This window comes from Theropithecus gelada, chromosome 3 (assembly GCF_003255815.1).
Source record: "Theropithecus gelada isolate Dixy chromosome 3, Tgel_1.0, whole genome shotgun sequence".
In the NCBI taxonomy this organism is placed as follows: domain Eukaryota; kingdom Metazoa; phylum Chordata; class Mammalia; order Primates; family Cercopithecidae; genus Theropithecus; species Theropithecus gelada.
The window spans coordinates 120,601,072-120,616,455 of NC_037670.1; the positions used below are offsets into that span (position 1 = coordinate 120,601,072).

A 15,384-nucleotide genomic window follows, 5' to 3' on the forward strand; every position below is an offset into this window, starting at 1 on the left:
TTGACAAAATGTAATTAAGAAAGCCCTATTTCAACAGGGGAAATTTGCTTTCACTGCCCTTGACCCATAATTTATTGACATCAAAAAAATAAAAATAAAAAGAGAAAGAAACTCATATATATTTGCTGGCCATTGGGTACTATGAATCATTTGATTCTTACAGTAGTCCTACCAGTTAGTTATTATTATCCCTATTTTACGATGAGGACAGGGAGACACAGACAAGTTCATTCATTTAACATATCGTTATCTAGTGCTTACTAAATAAACCATAAGAACTGGTCTAGGCCCTGGGGATATCACAGTGACCAAGATGGAAAGGCTTACAACTTCTCATGGAACATGTTTCTTGTCAGAAGAGAGAAAACATATATAAGTAAAGAAAAACCCATCAAACAAATTTTAAAATAAAACACAAAACCTAGCAGCATTCATGCATTATAGGATATGAAAAGAAAATGGTGCAACTTAGAATGCTTGGTTGGAATCTTTAGATTTCTTAAGACTGGGAAGGCTTGTTTATTAAGCCTTATTATTTCTTAAGACTGGGAAGGCTTATTTATTTCTTAAGACTGTGAGGGCTTATTTCTTAAGACTGGGAAGACAGAGGGAAGATCCAAATGAGAACAGGAGCCAGCTGCGTGGAGGTCCGAGGGAGGTGTGTGGCAGACGGAAGGAGAGTCCAGGCCAAACTCTATAAAGCCCAAGCCCTGGAGCTCTGTGAGGAAAGGAGAAAGTGGCGCAACACCGGGGCTGGGGTAGGCAGCCAAGAGATAGTGACAGACCTTGAGCCAGGTTTTAATCTAAGGGAGTTGGGAAACAGTGGGAGGAACATCACGACCCAATTTATATTTTTAAAGAAAGAAGTGATCACTCTCGCTACTGTGAGGTGAACTCATTGGTGGTGGTCGAGGGAGGCATGGAGGGGAGAAGACAGAAAAATAGGAAGACCTTTCAGTGGTCCAGATGAGAGGTGGTTGAGGCGATGCTACGGACAGATAGTGTGGCACTCAAGAAAGAAGAATCAGGACAAATCCTTAGTTTTTGCCAAGAGCCAAAGAACCATTTACTGAGTGGAAGCCTGGGAAAGGAGTTGGTTTGTCTCTGGTAATCAAGACCTTATTGTTAATTTGCTAAATTTCAGAAGACTTTTAGACTCTAAGAGAAGATAGCTATTAGGACTTGGCTGAACAAGTATGTATTTAGGGGTCAAGATAGGAGACAAAAATTTGAGAGTCATATTTGAAAAACTTAAATTATCAAATATTCAATCCCACATGTGAAGAAAAAAATGTGATTCCAGTTTTAGCTAATTTACTTCTTTGTTGTTATAAGATGGATTATTTACCAGACAAAACATGTTATAGGCCAAAGGTCAATAAAGTTTTTGCTAGAGAAAAGTACACAATTTCAACAAAAACATAAAAAATTGTATATGTATTAAGTTACATTAGACCTGTCATTAAAATGATCAAATGAAGATATAGACCAGTCTGGCAATAATACCCTGTCTCAACTAAAAATACAAAAATTAGTTGGGTGTGGTGGCATATGCCTGTAATCCCAGCTAGTTGGGAGGCTGAGGCACAAAAATTGCTTGAACCCAGGAGATGGAGGTTGCAGTAAGCTAAGAATGTGCCACTGCACTCCAGCATGGGTGACAGAGAAAGACTTCCATCTAAAAAAAAAAAAAAAAAAAAAAAATGAAGTAGATGATAGACCTATTCAACTTCTTAGCATGACTTAAATTCAATTAAAAACACAGATTGTAGAGAATACATTAGTTCTATAACAGGATGTTTTTGAGTTGAGATAAAACCAAAATATATTTATGATTTAAATAATATGTAATCATATTGCAATTATGTATACATTAGCCAACTTTGTTCATAAATCAGAAGGCATCTAGCAAAATGCATTTTGTTTTATGGTGGTGCAGATTAAGTGAATGCAATAAAAATTGTTAAATATATATTTTAATGTGAATTAATGAAGAAGTAACCAGATATCATCCATTTATTTTAGACCTAATCCTAAGAAAGAATATGATGTAAATGTATAAAATAATGGTAACTTATTAAGTTTTAAATATTGTATAAGAGCCAATTTTCTGTAAAATGGCATAATCCAGAAAAGCTGACTTTTAAAATATTGCCGTAAAATGAATCCTACCTAAATATGCTTAACATTAAAAATAAGTACCTAAATAAAATCAAAGCTTTGTTACCGCAGACAATTTCATAGGATACATGAAAGTATTTTGAAAGCAAGAGGTTGGGCATGGTGGCTTATGCCTGTACTCCCAGAACTTTGGGAGGGCGAGGCAGGTGGATCACTTGAGGTTAGGAGTTCGAGACCAGCCTGACCAACATGGTGAAACCCCATCTCTACCAAATACAAACATCAGCCAGGCGTGGTGGCCTATGCCTGCAATCCCAGCTACTCGGGAGGCTGAGGCAGGAGAATCGTTTGAACCCGAGAGGCGGAGGTTGCAGTTGAGATCGCGCCATTGCACTCCAGCCTCGGCAACAAGAGCTAAACTTTACCTCAAAAAAAAAAAAAAAAGACTCCTAGAAATCTGTTTTCTTTCTCTCCCCTCCTTTAAATATGTTTTTTGTTACTGCTGTTTTTTTATTTTTTGAGACAGAGTCTCATTCTGTCACCCAGGTTGAAGTGCAGTGGCCCGGTCTCAGCTCACTGCAACCTCCACCTCTCAGGTTCAAGTGATTCTCCTGCCTCAGCCTACCAAGTAGCTGGGACTACAAGCACCCGCCACGATTCCTGGCTAATTTTTGTATTTTTAGTAGAGATGAGATTTCACCATATTGGCCAGGCTGGTCTCGAACTCCTGACCTTGTGATCCGCTCACCTTGGCCTCCCAAGTATTGGGATTACAGGCGCGAGCCACTACACCCAGCCTCTTTTAAGTACATTTTAAGTGGCTAATGTTGCAGAAAAATGCTACAGTAGTTCATGTATATTCTTGGCTTCCTTAACTTCTGCTTTGGCTGAATATCTATGACATCTTATTATAAAATACTCGTTAGTCAAAATTCTGGAATTCTCACAAACAAGCACTCTATTTTGGGTAAAACCACACGTTTCTTATTCCCACATAATTTGCCAGTTGAATAGGAGTGCCTAGGACTTTGCTGATGTCCAAACTCAGCCTCTGGAAGACTGAGAATGCCCCTTGGCCACTTCTGATGAATCACATTGTGTGTGTGTGCCTGCGCACACATGTGCATATGTGTATTTAAACTTAGAAGCATTTTATATAAGCTGTTAATTGTTAACTTGATTAATTATTCTAGATAATCAAGAATTAAGTTTATGGAAGAGGCTGCATGAGATAAAAAAGGGAATTAACTCTATTTTTAAAAATAAAACACCTTTAAAATATCTTTCCAACATAAGTGATACACAAATTTCTACATTTAAGGGTCCAATTTCCTTCATCTCTCAGCCATGACCTTCATAATTTAAAACTTAACAGTTTAAAAATTCCTTAAATTCAAATATGGACAAGCAACTTTAATCCAACAGAAAAATAGACAATGAATGTAATAAGAACAATCACAAAAGTAAAGTACCCTAAGATATATGAAAAGATGCTTAACTTCACCTATAATAAGAGAAATTCAAATTATATTGTCTCAATCAAATTCGCAAAACACCCTAAACTTTAATTACATATGGTTTATGAGGTATGGGAATACAGGCACTCTTGCATATAGTCAGGGAATTTTAACGTGATATAATCCCTATGGAAGCGAAGTTGGCAGTATTTGTTAAAATTACAAATGCTTTTGACCTGGTAATTCCACTTTAAAATTTATCTTACCAATATATTTGCACATCTGTGAATGGACATATATTCATAGATATACATTGCAGTGCTGTATTAGTAGTAAAAATTTAAAAGATTTCAAATGCCCACCACAGTGATCCATAAAACAAGATGTTTCTTGCAACTATAACCTCTCTAAGTTTTGATACACAAATACTTCTCAGATATTTTAAGTGAAGTAAAGAAAAGTAAAGAAAAAAGTTTATATTATGATTCCTTTTGACTGTAAAAAAGCTGAGAATTAATAAAGATTTATACATCTAATTTGCTGCATACGCATAAAAACTTGAAGGAATGCCCAAGATTTTAGACAAGATTAATCCGTTGAGGGCAAGGGAGTGAGAACTAAACAGAAGGAAAGTCCAGATGGGAGGAAGTTTATCTTTATGACTCTAAACCTTGATATTTTGGGTTTTGAACCATAAAATGTATTCTCTTATAAAGGGCTGGGCACGGTGGCTCACGCCTGTAATCCCACGACTTTGGGAGGCCAAGGTGGGCAGATAATTTGAGGTCAGGAGCTTGAGATCAGCCTGGCCAACATGGTGAGACCCCATCTCTACTAAAAATACAAAAATTTGCAGGGCATAGTGGCACACTACTGTAATCCCAGCTCTTCAAGGGGCTGAGGCAGGAGAATTGCTTGAACCCGGAAGGTGGAGGCTGCAGTGAGCTGAGATCATACCACTACACTCCAGTGGGGGCAACGGAGTGAGACTCTGTCTCAAAAAAATAAAAATAAAAAATAAAAAAATAAAAAAAAAGTGAATGTGCCTGATTTTATGAAGTACACAAGTTTGAAAAAAACCTTGTTATCTAAAATTAATTTTCAGAAATAAAATGATGGATACTAAAATCTGATTTGTGTTATGTTTATAGAATTATATTGATCTTTAGTATTCCTCCGAAACTCCAGATATAGTTCCTAACACAGTGGATGTTCAATATACAGCTGATGCTTAAACAACTTGGGGGTTAGGGATGCTAACCCGCAGTGCAGTCTAAAGCTAGAGTATAATCTTCGAATCCCCCAAAACATTACTAATAGCCTACTGTTGACCAGAAGCCTTCCAGATAACATAAACAGTTGAGTAACCCATATTTTTATGTTATATATATTATATACTATATGGTTACAATCAAATAAGCTAAAGAAAAGAAAATGTTATTAAGAAAGCCATAAGAGAAAATATATTTACTATTAAGTAGAAGTAGCTTATTATGAATGTCTTCATCTTAGTCATTAAATACATCTTAACTTTCGTTTTTACTTTTCCATATACCATTAAATAATAATTTACATATGACAAGAACACAAGGAATCTGAAAATTACAAATCACATTATTTTGTTTTCTTTGAAGAATTAAAATGCTATTTAATGTCTAGGCTATTCCTATGTATATTTGAACTCCTGCCTTCTTCGGAAAGTGGTTTATGACTGAGCAACTTGAAGTACGACAATGCCTATTGTACACCTTTGACTTGTGAAAATAATAGAACCTAAAAGTTCAAAGAATGCATGAAAGACAAGCCGATTGTCCATTGCTAAAAAGAGCAATTAGCAAATCAATGAGCTGGTCCTTGTTTACACTTTTTAAAAAGTTAATTGCTTATTTCTTTACGAATCTGTTTCAACATTATAAGCCACTAGTGATCATCAGTCAAATCTGTCAAAATCATCAAAGCATGTTGTGAGAAACCTTTTCTTTTGAACTATTACAAACTTAAAGAAAATTTCTAATGGCTATTTCCATATTTCATTCTCATTAACAATGCTTACTGCCTGAAATTCAATTTTTTTGTTGTTGTTGAATTAACCTTAGGACAATATTGAATAAGGTAGTTAACTCAGAAAACCATGACAAGTTTAGTTAAAGTGTTGAGTCTCAGGAAATCTTTAGTTGGCAGGTGACCGTGGAACAAGAAATGTGTGTTTAAGAAGGAAACACCTCTCCCCTGGTAATCTCTTTTTGTTTGAGAGCTGAAAAATGTGTGTTCTCCTCTCCTTCATCTTACACAAGAAACTATAGCATTTAAATATATTCTGACAAAGTGTAGAGAACTGTCTTTGTAATATAGTGATGTCAGTGAGTTTTAAAAACTGTGTCTCTTGCAGGTTAAAAGGAAAGGCCACGAGAGGAAATGACTAAATCCTCAGAGTATATCTTCATTGACAGCTGATAATTAGCATGCAGCTTAGCAATAATAATTAGTTCCCTCTTTAGAAAATTTCCGGATGAACTCTGAGTTGGTGCATTTCAGTTTCATCTTATTTCTTTGTCCATTCCCTCCCCAAGCAATTCCTGTTATTTTTAGAGTAGGAAAACTCAAGAGGAGCTTGCTTCATTTAACTGAGTCAGCACTGTCCATTATTTGCACTGTGTTTTCTTGAGATAACCTGAGAGCAGAGTTTCTTCTGTCCCCATCTTCCTGCATATTTTCTGTTTCTTTCATCCAGGCAGCTTGAAGCAGTATGAAGGGATTTAAAGAAATCAGCCATTGCTTGGTAAATATGCCAAGTCCAGGGACCATGATTTGGAGTTCAGATAATTAATATGACTTAAAGGAGTGACTCTAAAACTAAGAAAGGAAAAATTCTTGAGGAGGGAAGAAAGCCTTGCTTGCCTTTATATTGCCTTCATCATATGCAAAAAATATTCAATACATTTTGAAACTCCATGGCAAATTAGGTAAAAATATTTACGTTTTCTCACAAGTAAGATATGTAAAACTAAAAATGTCATGAATCAATAAGTCAAAGCAACAAAAAAGTTTGTAATTATTTGAGATAGTTTATAAAATACACAATAAAGGTGATTAAAATTGAATTGATATCAACCTGAATTTTTCTATTTATGTCATTGCCATTAAATTATTTTGAATTATCTCAATACAACCTATTAAATATTTAAAAAACCTTCTATCGTATTATTTATATCAGGCTCTGCAAAAAATGCATTCATTTCTGATGCATTATAATCTCTTAATAGACTAGACTTTGAATTGCTAGGGTATTTTTAAAATAATATTTAGAAATCTCATGTGCATTGTAACAAAGCTCTCCAGTCAACTTCTGTTGTTCAAATTTTGTCACCAACACTGACCAAAATAACCTTAACTCTGTACTGAATCTCTAATAAATTCTCTTTTTGCATGCAAAAAATGGGGAGAATAGTGTTTCTGAGGAGGTGTCACAATGATTACATGACATAAAAATGTCTAGCCCTTAGATAATACATACTATATAACTGATCAATAAATATTTATTAACTGTTATTATCACCTTGAGAGTTAGGGTGGGGAGGATCAGTACCCAGATATAGGAGGAAATTTGGTTGCATAAAAAAGGAGACATCTCATACGTCTTCCCCTTTTACTTATATAATTTCATTTTGGGTAAAGTAACACATGTTCACTGGAGAAAATTTGTGTAATATAGAAATTTTACATAGATCTCTAGAAGAGCCTGAATTCTCATTTTCACTAGTTATTGTAATTTTTTAAAATACCACTAAAATGACATTTTCATCCTCATTCCTTTGAACATTTAATGAAGTTGAATTCTTTTTATGCAAATTCACTTTTTGTGTCCTCTTTGATAATGTGCTATTTACAGAACAGAGGTGATATTTTTTCTTCTTTCTTTAAAATAGTTTTTTTAAACATATTAAAGGACTGTATTAAAAACAATTTGTTTCCATTTGTGCTATATGTATATTTTCTTCCCCAGATTTCCCCTAATAATTATGTTTCTGCTTTTTTCTTAAACTTCAGAATTCCATGATTTATCAAACTTTACTGCTTTGATCTCATTAATTGTTTTATGTTTATAATGCTCTCTTTACAAATAAAGCATACTTCAATTTCTATGAATTTCATATGAATGAGATAGATGAAAGTCTGCTCATTCTAAAATAAATTGGAAATAGAAGCATTCTTCTCTATTCAGATATGAAATTTATTCTCCAGTCATGTGAGTGACTTTCACAATCCAGTTATTATCAGGAAAAATGACTTCAGATCAATTAATGAAAACTCAAATTTTGATATTTGGCAGATACTCTCCAACATGCAATATAATTATATAGTCATAAACATCTATATATGATTGAACATCTAACCATCATGAACACCTAAACATGATTATATAATCATGAAAAGCTATCAACAGCAGGCCAACTTATTTAGTCTAGCAGAAATACAGATTGCAACAAATTTATGGTATTATAAATTTGTTCATGAATAAAGACAGACTGGCTAAGTTTGCTATGGAATTGAGACATGCTTCATGTTGACTGCTCTGACCCCATACACATTAATTATAGAAACTACACATTTTGCCATGTGGCTCCCACATTTTAACCACAGATGGATAATTGTTCACAACACATCCAATCTAGAGGAAGCCAGTAACCCATGAATTATGAACACTAGCTGACACAATTTCATTATTTCCCTTGAGAATTTGAATTGCGAAGTGCAGGAGCCATTGTCACATTGTGGTGATGTGGGAGCTGGAAGGTTATATCTTATATATATAATAAATATATATTACATATAGGTTATATATAATAACCTATTAAGTCATTTTTCCTCATAATAACTGGATTGTGAAAGTCACATGACTGGAGAATAAATTTCATATCTGAATAGAGAAGAACGCTTCTATTTCCAATTTATTTTGGAATGAGCAGACTTTCATCTATCTCATTCGTATGAAATTCATAGAAATTGAAGTATGCTTTATTTGTAAAGAGAGCATTATAAACAAAACAATAGGATATATTATCTGTGGTCATGAACAAACTAATGAATAAGCCCTTTAGAATCAGTACAGTGAAGCGGTGGCATTAAGAGAAGCAAGAAGCAAGAAGCAAAGATGCAGCGTCTCCTAAGAGATAAACTACCTTGGCTTCTTTTTGTTTTCTGATTACCATGAGGCCAGGATTTCTGTCCTCACATTTACATTACCTTAATTTAATCTCTGTTCATTGCAATCATTAATATTCCAAATAATGTGGCTACCCAAGGCCATAAAGTGACTTTTGGTGGAGTGAATTTTGATGTTAGTTTAGTTGTCTTTCATTACGGGATGTAATTATAAGCACAGGTATGGAACTTGACACCTTAATTCTTAGTGATGTTGAATGTCCACCACAGTATTTTTCAGTTTACCTATTACAACCTTAGAAGAAATTTCTCTTAGTTCTTAATACTAGATAATGCTCCTAAGCATTTGATAGTTTTTTTTTTCCTTGTATTACAATGACTTCCTCTACTTTGGATTTTGGGAAGCCTGAGGCCAAATTTGGGATTCATTTTAACGATGTATTAGATATTAGAGGATGACTTCCAGTTAAATTTATTACAACCCACTCATCTTACTGTTTTTCTCTTACCCTCACTCCCCTAGAAATATATTTGTTTATTTGATTGGATATATTTGTATAAGTCATCTCAGATCCTTTTTGGAAAGAGGCAAATTAATCAAATAAAGTAGAAAAATCGAGTTAACATGGAATAAATAATAGTAAATATATAACAAACATTCACATTCTTTTCAAAAATAGTTTCTATTTTAGAATGGCTCTGTGTCCATTATTACAGATATATGTCTAAAGCACAAACATTCATATATAATGAATACTTCTAACCTTTCTTAACTTAAAGTCAAGGATATTACAAAATTGTAACCACTTGAGAAAATCAGTCTAGGCCTTAAGAGAAAATTAAAGATCAAGACAGGATTTATGCCAGTGAAAGTGGACAAGAAAAATATAAACCATGGCATTCATAAACTCTAGTTAGTGCTATGATTTTAAAGTAACGTCTATCTACTGACAAGTCTTAATGTCTTAGGAATTCAATTGTTGTCACTGTTTTGTTGTATGGTGTTGGTCAGGGTAGAGAGAAGTCGAAGCATTCAATGCATTTTTTCTTTTCTTATATTATGAAATGTTTAAAGAAAACTACAGCCTGTTCATTAGGTTTTATAAATTTAAAAAATGATCTTAGAAATTATTCTAAGAAGTATCTTCATAAATAAAATGATATTTCTCAATTTATTACCTATGGTATGTAAGGATATTCAGTTTTATGTATCCAAACATATTTTGGCAACAATTTTCTCTGAGGCAATATGAATGAATCAGGAAAAGTAATCTCCAAAATTCCTTATTACATAGTTTTTTCACTGACCCTATAAACATTAGGGTCAGAGAAAAAGTTGTAAATGAATTTTCTAGCTACTTCACTTTAGGCAAACGTAAACATGAGACATCTGATAGTTAGACTTGCTGTTCACCGCTCCTTCCCTTTGATAAGCTTCTAAAAGTGTGAAAAACAAAAATACAAGCTCAGCACTGTACTTTAAATGACTCCATAAAACATCTAAGTGTCGATTTGCTTCTTTCTTTTTTTGCACTCTTTCATCAGCTTCATTTTAGAAATGCAATTTAGTCAAAGAATTAAGAATTTTAAAGGTGGAGGGGTGATTAACAGGTGAAGAATCCAGTCTAAAGAGCTTAAGAGGTTGTTCAAGTTTACCTACGCAATTATTGTCAAAGCCAAGACTAAAACCTGGCCTTCTAGATTCTCAGTCTACAAAGACCTTTGGTTATAATATACACATCTGTTATACTTTAATTCTCATGTTTTTAGAGGTAAATTGAGTGATTTTTATTGTAATAGTGTATGACCATAAGATAGTCATTAAACTTCTGGGCACCTAGGTTTCTCCAGTAAAATAAAATACACTGGTAATTTAAACTGTTATACAGTAGTTGTTTACTGTTTTGTAAAAGACAAAATATATATATGTAAATGTACAGATCATTAAAAACAAAGATTCACAAAATTTGCATTTGTTGTATGCACACTTCGGTTCTTTCCCTTTGCTTTCTCCAAAGTACATATCCACAAAAACATGGACATTTTTGTGATCTCATAGGATAGATTTGGCCATCGAGAGGAAGAATAGGTTACAAAAGGTGATACATCAGAATAAAATAAGATTGATGATTCAATAATTAGTTTCCACTATTATTTACAAAGAAATAAGAACTACTACTTTTAGACTGTTAGAACTGTAATATACTTAGCAAGTAGGCAAATTGGTAAGTGGTAAAAGCAAGTAGAAGTTGGTGTCTATCTTGCCATGTGCATGCAGGGGTAATGAGGTACTAATCACCTCATTGGGCAGCAGGCAAGGTCATCCCTAGATGGAGTCACTCATGGAGTGCCTCCTTTACTGACTGTGCTGCCTCTTCCTAAAATCCCTCCTAATTGAATCCTCTCATGACTTTGTCTTATTTCCCAGCTTAGTCCCCTAAGCTCTACACCTGAGTGTTCTGGGTAGCTCTGCAGCCTAGGAACCTATTCAAGCTAGTGTGTAACCATCCTTTCATCAGTTGTACCCATTCAGATTATTTCACTGTGCATTAAAACTGAAAAGTGTTGCCAACTATTGGAATAACTGGGGAAACTTTTCTAAAAATCCACTTAGCAGCCCTGATATAAAAATAAATGCTTATATATAAAGACAAAGTATAATGATAGCAGACCATTTTGAGCTATATTTTTGTTATGCCAGTGGATTCCAACCTGTGCTTCTCTTGCTGTATGTAAAGGAAAGCAGTATGATTCTATTTGGACAAAATTATTAAACGGAAAAAAATTGTCTTCCAGGATTTAAGAACCTCTAATTTTTCAAACAATTTTATTTTCCTTCCCAAGTAAGTTGTGAGGGTGGGAAAAGAAGGAATAATAGGGAATGGATTTTCTACCATTGAAATTTTTGCTAATACCCTTGCTTTCATGCCTATATCAGAAGTTTCAAGCTGTATGTTTTACCTATACATATTTAATTTTAAAATATCAGAATCTGGCAAACCTCTTATGTGTTATACCTATTATTCCTTTTTTCCCACCCTCAAAACTTATTCTCAGATTATTTATTTAGGTGAATAGGCAAAAGACTCAATATCTCAAAGATAACTCAATAAGAAAAAGTTTTACCTTTATAAGGGATATATTGATTTTAGCAGTATTGTTCATTTCAAACTAAAGATTTAAATTTAACTCTACTCCACAAAGTTTGGAGCATCAAAGTTTGAGGGTAGAGATATAGATAAGAAATATATTATTAATACAGAGGAAAAGATACTTTTAGCAGTATTGTTCATTTTAAACTACAGATTTAAAGTTAACTCTACTCCATAAAGTTTTGGGCATCAACAGTTTGAGGGTAGAGATATACATAAGGAATATATTATTAATACAGAGGTATATACTTCATCTCTTCTTTCTCAGAAACAGAAAGTGTAAGAGTGGGCACAGTGCTATAGATTTGTCCTACTTCATAGTATCATTTGTTTAGATTTTAGTGTCCTAGTCACCAAGAATTCACATTATCTGTTAGATGCATTAGGCATTGATCTTTGGAAAAAAAGTTATCTTCTAATTTGTCAACATTTGCCAAAGGGCCTCTTCAGGAATTCTTCAGCATGCAGAGTCTAGACTTGGGGTTTTTATCCTCTCTCATCACCAAAGGCTCTCATCTATCATTTTACCAACCTTAAGCACTGAACTGCCATATGCAATTAAATACCTTTAACAAACAAATGCACACACGAGAGGTTTGCCAGATTATGACTTCTTACAATTAAATGTATATAGGTAAAACACACAGCTCAAAATTTCTGACATAAGCACGAATGCAAGAGTATTAGCAAAAATTGCAGTGATTGAAAATATATTTTCCCCAGTTTTATCAGTGATCCCTACTGTAACTGTTACCACATTAATGCCTCATTGTATTAATGATGCTGATAGTTTGCAGACTGGGAAAATTTGATTTTGGATGTGACTATCAAAACCAATTAGGAGTAGAAACATTATTTTTCTGAGTGGCGTTTATCTGAAATTCAATAAACACACTCTGGTGGGTTTAATGTAGATTTGTAACCATTATACATTAGAGGAGCTGTAAAATGACTTTCACCAGCACTTTATGTTAAAGATTGTGAAGGATGACTATTTTTCTGGGTTTAAAAATATAGAATATTTTTCTTACTTATTAAATTGATGAAGTTTTTAGATTCATAAATTTATGAAATATTTTACCTTGTGCACATTAAAATTTGTTGCCAGCATATTTATGATAAAATGCATGTTAATGACTTGGTTCCAACAGGGATGAAAACAGAGCTATGAGAAAAGGGTTATAAAGGTATTTACATTTTCTCATGTGCTTAGTGTACATATCATTTTGCATTTCAGAGCTCTTGAATCTGAACAGAACATCAGTATTTCACAGCCCATTTGGATTTCTTGATCTCCATACAATGCTGCTGGATGAATATCAAGAGCGGCTCTTCGTGGGAGGCAGGGACCTTGTATATTCCCTCAGCTTGGAGAGAATCAGTGACGGCTATAAAGAGGTATAGAAATATCCAAACTGCATTTCAGTAGAGAAAGAAAAGGGGGGAAATTCCAAGAATGTTCCTTGTCTTTTTTTTTTTTTTTTTTTTTTGAGACGGAGTCTCGCTCTGCCGCCCAGGCTGGAGTGCAGTGGCTGGCTCTCCGCTCACTGCAAGCTCCGCCTCCCGGGTTTAGGCCATTCTCCTGCCTCAGCCTCCCGAGTAGCTGGGACTACAGGCGCCCGCCACCTCGCCCGGCTAGTTTTTTGTATTTTTTAGTAGAGACGGGGTTTCACCGGGTTAGCCAGGATGGTCTCGATCTCCTGACCTCGTGATCCGCCCGTCTCGGCCTCCCAAAGTGCTGGGATTACAGGTCCTTGTCTTTTTTTTAATTGTATTGACCACTTTAAAATTTTGAGTGATTACTTTTTAAATAAAATATTAGTTAAAACTAAAATCATTTTGAGGAAATGATTTCTAAATCATGTTGTATGAACTTTTCTAGTACAACACTGATACCTGGATTTCCAGACACTCTTGCCTGGCGCATTTGACATTCCTCTTGCGTGGTGGACCTTGTCACCACACCCACTGTCCTGAGACCTGGGTTTGGAGCATGATGAATCACCACCAGTTCCTCTGGGCTTTACTATTCCAAAGCGCAAGCTTGAAGAAATGTGAATATGGGGCCTCGATTTAACTACCTCATATAGTACTGCTGGTAATATCACTACTTCAGGTGGATGCTCCTTTAACATGGTGAAGTCATTTATAAATTTAGAACAAGAAAGTACCAACATCTTTTGGAAAAAGAGAAAACTAATCTGTAATTAGAGTCTATAATTATACAAATAATTAAGCCAAATTTTCCTAGACCCATATAAATCTTACACAAAACATAAATATTTAGAACATAGTATTTTTGGCATAAGTGCATGTATTATGTAATACATTTTCTTTATAATTGATTTATTTTTATGTTTATGAGCCATGTCCATATTTTCTAAAGTCATTTAAAAAATTATGACATAAAGCATCATTCCTTGGTTTCTGCCAGTTCCCTATCCCTAGAGGTAATAATTTTAAACCTTTTGTTGTTTCTTCTGGTTCTTCTCTACATATTTCAAAATAACTTTTGTGTACTGTTTATTGATATGTTTCATTTTAGGCAATATCTGTTAAGAAATACATCTTTAAGGAAGATGAGGATTTTAGCATCCTTCTCTTGCAATACCACAGTTAAAATATCTGTGTACTATACTTCATCAGCAACCCTCCAATCACTTGCCCTCTATCTTCCCAAAATAATTATACCACAATTTTTGGTTAAATACCAGTGTCTTTACCTTATTATGATTAGGAAGATAGTATTCACCACTGAGCCACATGTGGGAAGTTTGTCACATTTTTCCCTCCCTTTTTTCTGCCCTTGTTTCCTTCCTTCTTTCCTTTACTTCTTTCTGCAATTTTCTTGTTTCTCTTGAAATTTAACATTATCCCATTTTTTTTCCATTTGATAAGATTTTTATATTAGTTTCACTAATTTTTGGGCTCCACAAATCTCTCTACAAAAGTTTTTATACTCCTCTCAATGTAGTAAAACTTACCAGTTTTCATCAGTTCACATTGTTTCCATTTTTTAATTGAAGGTATCCTCCATGCTCCACTTGCCCAGCTGGAGCTTAGCTTCACCATTACCTGGAGCATCCTCTCAGCCCCTGACTTGTATAGAACTTCAGTTTCTCTGGCCCCCCACCTATAGTCTGCCATACTGTGGAAGCACATCCTTTCCTAGCTTCTGGAAGAAGGATACAGAGTCCAGTGTTGAGTCTTGTATGTTTGAAAATTGTATTATTCCAATTTCACACATTATTGATAGATGGATATAAAATTCTAGGTTGAAAATCACTTGCTTCAGAATTTTGAGGATATCAATCCATTGTTTCTAAACTTCTAGTATAGCCGCTGAGAAGTCCGATTCTTTCTAATTTCAAAGTTTTGGATGTAACCTGTCTCTCATTCATGCATTTAGAATCCCTTCTTTAATCTCTGTGTTTTAAAAGCTTCTCCTATTTCTCTTGCATCTCTCTTTTTACACCTGTTGCACTGAGACA

The 15,384-nt window shown here is 34.3% G+C and overlaps 1 protein-coding gene across 2 annotated transcripts in view; it reads left to right on the top strand.

Annotated features, from left to right (window-relative positions):
* The window catches only part of SEMA3E (semaphorin 3E), a 292,189-nt gene that overhangs the window by 152,099 nt on the left and 124,706 nt on the right, over nucleotides 1-15,384 (top strand). For both annotated transcript variants that reach the window (XM_025381243.1, XM_025381244.1), the window contains exon 2: nucleotides 13,131-13,291. In XM_025381243.1, coding sequence (XP_025237028.1) covers nucleotides 13,131-13,291 — 161 coding nt within the window. The remainder of the gene's footprint in view (nucleotides 1-13,130; nucleotides 13,292-15,384) is intronic.